The following is a 7,783-nucleotide window of genomic DNA, read 5'->3' as shown; positions in this document are numbered from 1 at the left end:
CTGCCGTGGAGGGGACGGAGACACACCAGGGATGGTTCCTGCAGCAGCATCCCAACAGAGGCAGGATCCACGGACACCACAGGGAGCCACAGCTCCTCCCGAAGCTGCCCCAGCTTTTCCTGGGATGTGGCCCTGGAGAACAGGCAGCTCGGGGGCTCCTGGGGAAGGGGCACAGGCAGGAGCAGAGGGATTCCTGCCCGGGAGCTTTGGCTTTTGGGAGCTTTGGGAGCTCTGGCTCGGGCTTGGTGCTTTTGGGGTCAGCTCAGGCACCCCCTGGAGCGTCCCCAGAGAGTGCTGATCCCAGGGGGACATTCCCCATGGATGGGACATTCCCCATGGCTGGGACATTCCCATGGCTGGGACATCCCCATGGCTGGGACATTCCCTTGGCTGGGATATTCCCTTGGCTGGGATATTCCCATGGCTGGGACATTCCCTTGGCTGGGACATTCCCTTGGCTGGGATATTCCCATGGCTGGGACATTCCCCATGGCTGGGACATTTCCCATGGCTGGGACATCCCCATGGCTGGGACATTCCCATGGCTGGGACATTCCCTTGGCTGGGACATTCCCTTGGCTGGGATATTCCCATGGCTGGGACATTCCCATGGCTGGGACATTTCCCATGGATGGGACATTCCTGTGGCTGTCCCGGCGGTGGCAGGAGAGGAGCCCGTGGTTGTTCCCATTGCTGTTCCCATTGTTGTTCCCGCTGTTGTTCCCATTGTTTCCATTGTTGTTCCCGCTGTTCCTGTCATTGTTCCCGCTGTTCCCGGGGTGGCTGGCGAGGGGCAGGGCTGCGCTGTGGGGTGGCACTGGGGACAGGGGGGGTCTCTGGTGGCTTTAGTAGAGCTGGAGCTGCAGCTTCATCCTCAGTGCCTGGCCCAGCTCCCCCGCCAAGTAATCCAGGTGGTTGTCGGCCTGGAGTTTGTGCAGTTCCCGCCGGCGCGGCAGCGCCACGCTCACGATCTCCAGCAGGTACGTGCCCGGCGGGATTTTCTTACGGCCCAGGTGCAGGAAGCTGAGCCCTTCCTTGTGGTGGATGCGGAACAGCCCGTCCTCGTTGCCCTGGGAGATGGTGTAACGCACGCGGTTCTCCAGCGGCTCCACGGCCGGCAGCAGCTCCAGGATGTGCTCCTTGTGCGCCAGCTCCGACAGGTTCAGCGCCATGGACAGCGGCGCCTCCACGTCCATGCTGGCCAAGTTCACGGCGTGGTCCTGCCCGGGAATGGGGAGGGGGGTCAGGGAGGGCAGGGAATGCTCGGGGACACCGGGAAGGTGGCGTTGGTTTAGGGAAATTCAGCCCCGAATCAGCGGCAGCTTTGGGGGTCTTGGTGTCCCGGTGGTGCCCCCCGGCGCTGAACTCGCAGCACACGGCCCCGGGGAGGATCAGGAACTTCAGGATTGTTCCCTTGCCAAGCCCCAGAAGGATCTCTCCTGCCCAGGGCTCTGAAATTCCCGGGGGAGTTTTGGACGGAGGTCAGAACTCCCTCTGAAGAACAGCACCGTGGAACGGTCTGGGTTGAAAGGGACCTCAAACACAGTCCTGCTCCAGCCCCTTGGGACACCTCCCACTATCCCAGGCTGCTCCAAGCCCTGTCCAGCCTGGCCTTGGACAACTCCAGGGATGGGAAACTCGAGCTTCATCCCTTGTTTTCACAAAGAAGGGTTCGGGGAGGCCAAACCTGGGCAGATACAGAGCAGCTGCTGGCCCAGCCCGGCCCGTGGGGACAGGATCCACTGCAGCCCTGTATTCCTGAAGGGATGCAGCTCCTGCCTTGCCCCAGCCCCTCCAGGATCCCCTGGACTCCTCACCTGGTGCCCCTCCGTGCCGTTGACGCTGCGCCGCTGGCGGCCCCTCTTGGGGTACCCGTTGATCTTGCACTCGTAGCAGGTCTCGGGGGACAGCAGGTTGTCCTCATCCTCCTCCTGGGGCGCGGGCAGGTAGGGCCCCTTCCCGAATCCCAAACCAGAAATGCAGTGCCTGGTGGCAGGAGAGCAGAGAGAGGCAGCTCAGAGCCGCGGATTCCCCACGGGAATGTCACCACAGTGTGGGGAACAACCCCAGGGTCACGGGTGGGGCTGGGACACGGCACAGGGCATGCCCTGAGACAGCACAACTAGGGGAACTCATTAATTAACAGATTAATTAATCTCCATCCTGCACTGGGGACCTAGGATGACTTTATGATGCCCAATTGCCTGTTCTGCTTATGTTGGATATTGTGCTCTGTACCTTTAGGACTGGCTCTGAGGGCAAAGGGGGAGAGAGAGAAGTGATTTTTCAGGTAGTTACAGGAAAAACAAAATCAATTAATGACTGGCTTTGAAGCGGACACCTTGATTACACAGGTACAGAGTGCATCCCACGGGTACAGGGTAACTCCCATAGGTATGGGATATATCCCACAGGTACGGGATACACCCTACAAGTACAGGGTAACTCCCACAGGTACAGGATACATCACAGAATGCACCCCACAGGTACATCCCATGGGCACAGGATACACCCCACAGGTATGGGGTACACTCCACAGGTACAGGATATATCCCACGGGTATGGGATCCCTCCCACAGGTCCAGGATATACCCCAGAATGTACCCCACAGGTACATCCCATGGGCACAGGACACACCCCACAGGTACAGGATCCCTCCCACAGGAACAGGACACACCCCACAGCACACACCTGTAACCTCCTGAAAAATCCCTTCCTCCCAAATCCCCACCAGACCGGGCACACCCACAGGGAATTCCCAGGATGTGCCCCTAGGATGTCAGGATGGGGCCAGCAGAAGCCTTCCTGCCCCACCTCCCCGGGGAACTCCCGGCTGGGAACGCCCCTCTGGCCGCTCCTCACCCCTGTCCCGCTCGGAAGTATCCTCCGGGGCAGCCGCACAGGTAGCCGCCGTCGGTGTTGGAGCAGCCGTAGCTGCAGGGGCTGCCCCCGGCAGAGCACTCGTCCACGTCCTGGCAGCCCCCGAAGGCCTGGTCGAAGTCGAAGCCCGAGGGACAGACGCACTTGAAGCTGCCCAGGGTGTTGTAGCAGGAGGCAGAGCCGCAGGCGGAGGGGCTGGAGCACTCGTTCTCGTCTGCGGGGAGGTGTGCAGGGTGGTGTCAGGGGGCCCTGGGGCTTCCCACGGGTACAGGGTGCACCCCACAGGTACAGGGTACAGCCCACAGGTACAGGGTACAGCCCACAGGTACAAGGTACAGCCCACAGGTACAGGGTGCACCCCACAGGTATAGGGTACATCCCATGGGTACAGTATACATCCCACAGGTACATCCCATGGGTACAGGATACATCCCACGGGTACAGGGTGCACCCCACAGGTATAGGGTACAGCCCACAGGTACATTCCATGGGTACGGGATACACCCCACAGGTATAGGGTACAGCCCATGGGTACAGGATACATCCCATGGGTACAGGGTGCACCCCACAGGTACAGGGTACAGCCCACAGGTACAAGGTACAGCCCACAGGTACAGGGTGCACCCCACAGGTATAGGGTACATCCCATGGGTACAGTATACATCCCACAGGTATAGGGTACATCCCATGGATACAGGATACATCCCACAGGTACATCCCATGGGTACAGGATACATCCCACGGGTACAGGGTGCACCCCACAGGTACAGGATATATCCCAGAATGCATCCCACAGGTACATCCCACGGGTACAGGGTGCACCCCACAGGTACAGGGTACAGCCCACAGGTATAGGGTGCATCCCATGGGTACAGTATACATCCCACAGGTACATCCCATGGGTACAGGACACACCCCACAGGTACATGATACACCCCACAGGTACAAGGTACAGCCCACAGGTATAGGGTGCATCCCACAGGTACATCCCATGGGTACAGGATACATCCCATGGGTGCAGGACACACCCCACTGGTACAGGGTGCAACCCACAGGTACAGGGTGCATCCCATGGGTACAGGGTAACTCCCACAGGTACAGGATATATCCCAGAATGCATCCCACAGGTACATCCCATGGGTACAGGATACACCCCACAGGTACAGGGTAACTCCCACAGGTACAGGGTACACTCCACAGGTACAGTACATCCCACAGGTACATCCCATGGGCAGAGGATACATCCAATAGGTACATGACACACCCCACAGGTACAGGATACATCCCACAGGTACAAGGTGCATCCCAAAGGCAGAGGATACACCCCACAGGTACGAGATCCCTCCCACAGGTACAGGACACACCCCACAGGTACAGGACACACCCCACAGGTGTGTGGAACACCTCTCCCAGGCGGGGGACACCTCTCCCAGGTATGGGACACCTCCCCAGGCACAGGACACGGCCAGGTGTGTCCCCACTCACCCACGCACTGGTTCCACTGGTAGTGCTGCACGTAGCCCTGGGGGCAGCCGCAGCGGTAGCCCCCCAGCACGTTCTGGCAGCCGTGCTGGCACCGGTGGTTCCCGTCACACTCGTCCACATCTGCACCCGAGGGACACACGGGCAGCTCACACACTGTCCCCTGGCCCTGCTGGGGGCTCAGGGACCCTCCAGGCTGCTCCTGCAGCCTGCAGTGACATCTGCAATTCCGGACACCCCAGACATCCCTGCTGGGAGGTTTGTCACCCTGATCCCGGGTGACGCCTGGGCTGTCACCAGCCCTGCCCTGCTCCGGGCGGAGATCTCTCCTGGTGGGATATGGACCGTTCCCTTCCCCAAGGATCATCCAGCCCAACCCCTGGCCCTGCCCAGACACCCCAAACACCTCATCCTGTGGTGGCCAAACTCTCCTTGAATTCCCATCTGGAATGAGGCTCTCCAGAGCCTGGGAGTGCCCCGGGAATTCCCCCCATGGGAACAGCCCAGAGCCCCAGACCCGGGAATTCCCTCCATGGGAACACCCCAGACCCGGGAATTCCCTCCACGGGAACACCCCAGACCCACCTTCACAGTTGACCCCGGAGCTGTCCAGGGAAAATCCCTTCTGGCACTCGCAGTTGTAGCTGCCCGGGGTGTTGAGGCACTGCCCCTTGGCCCCACACAGCGAGGGCTGAGCTGTGCACTCGTTGTTGTCTGCAAAAAAACCACCAGCAGGGCTCAGTGGCCACCTGGAAATCCAACCCTGAGCACCTGAGGGTCCCTCCCCGGCCCCGAGGCCACCTCAGATGGGCAGCAGAGGGACAGAGCAGGGGGACTGGAGGGGGGCAGCACCTCAGAGGCAGAATTTGGGGGCTGAGAAGCTCCTCCTGAGCTGGAGCTGCCCCGTGGGGACGCTGAGGGCAGGAATCCTGCACTCACCGATGCAGGACGAGTGGTGCTGGGTGAAGCCGGGGGGACACTTGCAGTTGAAGCCCCCGATGACATTGACACAGAGGAACTGGCAGTTGTGCTGCTTGGTGGAGCACTCGTCCAAGTCTGAAGGGACAAGGGAAAAGGGCTCAGTTTGTCCCCCTGGGGCTGTGGCACCTCAGTGTCCCCGTGGATGCGCAGCCCCAGGAACAGCACCCCTGGAGTCCTCACAGGAGGAGAACAAACCTGTGTCCACCTCAAGGTAACACATCTGGAAGATGCAGGAATCTTTCCCTGCCTCACAAATCCCACGTTCTCCCAGATCTTTAGACCAGGATCCCCCAGACCAGGGTCCCCCAGTCCCCCAGACCCCCAGACCAGGGTGTCCCAGACCCCCAGACCAGATCCCCCTGACCCCCAGACCAGGATCCCCCAGACCAGAATCCCCCTGACCCCCAGACCAGAATCCCCCTGACCCCCAGACCAGGATCCCCCAGACCCTCTCCCAGATCCTCTCCCTGCACTGGCCCAGCACTGGGGCAGGTGGGCACAGCCCCAGCCTGGCTGGTGACAATGCCACCACACGCAGGGGACACCCAGCCCTCAGCCCCCTGGAGCTCAGGATGTGCTGGGCAGCCTCCAGGAAAGAGCCAGGAGCATTTTACCCCTGCTGGGACATTTTATCCCTGCTGGGACACACCTGGAGTGTGCAAGGCTGGAACCCTCACGCACCAAGCCCAGCGCGGCACCTTTCCCCACATTCTCCTGCTGACATTTTCCCACCTCTGGCTGCCCTGTCCCCTCTCCCCGAGCTTCAGCTCCCTCCTCCTCCTCCTCCTCCTCCTCCTGCTGGCCCCACACCTTTGCAGATCTTGCCGTCCTCCTGCAGGACGTAGCCCCGGGGGCAGGAGCACTGGTAGCTGCCCTCGGTGTTCTTGCAGATGAAGTTGCAGGGCTTTGGGGACTGGTTACACTCGTCCAGATCTGCACCCCGGGGACAAGACACATCAGGTTTGTGCTCCCCTCCCACCCCTCGGACCTCCCAGCCCACCCCAGGGGCTGCTGAGCACCGGGTGACGCCAGGTTTGGTGGCTCAGGGGTGAGATATCCCCAGGGATTTGGCATTCCTGGATAAACCCCCCGTTTTCTCCAGGAAAGCAGGTGAGCAGAGCCGGGGGCTTTGGGGGGAGCAGCTCAGAGTTTGAGGGAGCACAAATCTGGGGTAAATCCCGCAGAGAGAGAGGCAGCTGTGATTCCAGAGGTGCCTTTTACACCAACATCTGGATCCCCAGCGCTCGGACCAGCTGTGCTGCCTGGGGAGGGGTGGGCAGCTCCCAAATTCCAGCTCAGGATCCCAATCCCTGAGTCCCTGCCACCCCAGGGCTCAGGAGAGACAAGGAGACTCGTTTTGAAGGAGTTCAATCAGGATTTTTGAGGTGCAGAGGAGCACGACACGGGGCCGAGCACCCAAAGGCACAGCTCCCGGGGCGGGGAGGAGGAGGACGGAGGATCCCCGAGGGAAAGGCGGGTCCCGGGCCGGGTTAAAACCGGGCAGAGGATGCCGAGGATGGCGCAGGGTGCCCGGCTCACCCTGGCACGCCGTGCCCGTGATGTCCGGGGTGTAGCCCAGGCGGCAGTGGCAGCGGAAGGAGCCGATGCTGTTGATGCACTGCCCGTTCCTGCACAGGTTGGGCAGCACCTTGCACTCGTCGATGTCTGTGGAGGGAGGAGAGGAAAGGAGAGGAGCTGTGAGTGCCAGAGCTGCTCTTTCCCTCCCCAGCTGCCAGAGCAGCTCACCCTCCCCGCCCAAAAAAAAGTTTATCTGGTGTTTGTTATCAGATAACTCCGACAAGTGTCTCCGAGTGATTTTGGCCCCCGTGCTCTGGCAGATCCCAGCTGCCAATAAACATCCCCCGGGAGGATAAACTGGATTTCTGGCTGAGTTATCACAAAGCAGAAATGCCCTGGAAATGTGTGAGGGGCTCCTCCCCAGAGCAGGGATGGAGGCTGAGTGAAGGACTCCGGTAAAGTTCTCATCATTTCCATGCTGAATTCCATTTGGCTCCTGGCCAAGGCTATTCCCTCTGGCAGCTTTAACACTTCGATATCTGCACGGTTTGTGTCCTGCTGGAATCCACCAGCAGCCCTTTTACACTGCGTAATAAGTCATTCTGATGAAGATCTTTCATCTGTTATCTCCTTTGTTAACAAAGAGCTAATTTTATAATATCTCCTTCGTTAAAAAATAACTCATTTTATAACAGCCCTGATCTGTCACCTTGAAGGCCAGAGGGATTCCTTAAAACCAAAAAAATTAAAGCCAAATTAAAGCCAAATCCCTTAAAATTAAGCCAAAAATCCAAGGCTAAGGCAGGGCTGGTTTGAAGCTCCCCTGATACTGTTTTACATCACAACGACACAAATTCTGAGCTTCAGAAGGCTGAAATGACTCCTTTAATTTTGGGATGTGTCTTCCTTATCTATCTATCTT

General features: G+C 59.5%; 1 protein-coding gene across 1 annotated transcript in view; it reads right to left on the bottom strand.

The window, feature by feature from the left end:
* Positions 1-733: 733 nt before the first annotated feature.
* LOC136371960 (fibrillin-2-like) overlaps positions 734-7,783 on the bottom strand; it is a 79,070-nt gene continuing 72,020 nt past the window's right edge. Inside the window, 8 exon segments of the mRNA XM_066336359.1 lie at positions 734-1,220; positions 1,818-1,986; positions 2,863-3,094; positions 4,366-4,485; positions 4,948-5,076; positions 5,302-5,418; positions 6,154-6,276; positions 6,883-7,008. Of these exon segments, the coding sequence (XP_066192456.1) occupies positions 846-1,220; positions 1,818-1,986; positions 2,863-3,094; positions 4,366-4,485; positions 4,948-5,076; positions 5,302-5,418; positions 6,154-6,276; positions 6,883-7,008 (1,391 nt within the window). The 3' untranslated portion in view covers positions 734-845.

The sequence above is a fragment of the Sylvia atricapilla genome, chromosome 26 (assembly GCF_009819655.1).
Source record: "Sylvia atricapilla isolate bSylAtr1 chromosome 26, bSylAtr1.pri, whole genome shotgun sequence".
Lineage (NCBI taxonomy): Eukaryota > Metazoa > Chordata > Aves > Passeriformes > Sylviidae > Sylvia > Sylvia atricapilla.
The sequence above is the reverse complement of the archived record's forward strand: the minus strand, read 5'-3'. Positions and strand labels throughout refer to the sequence as shown.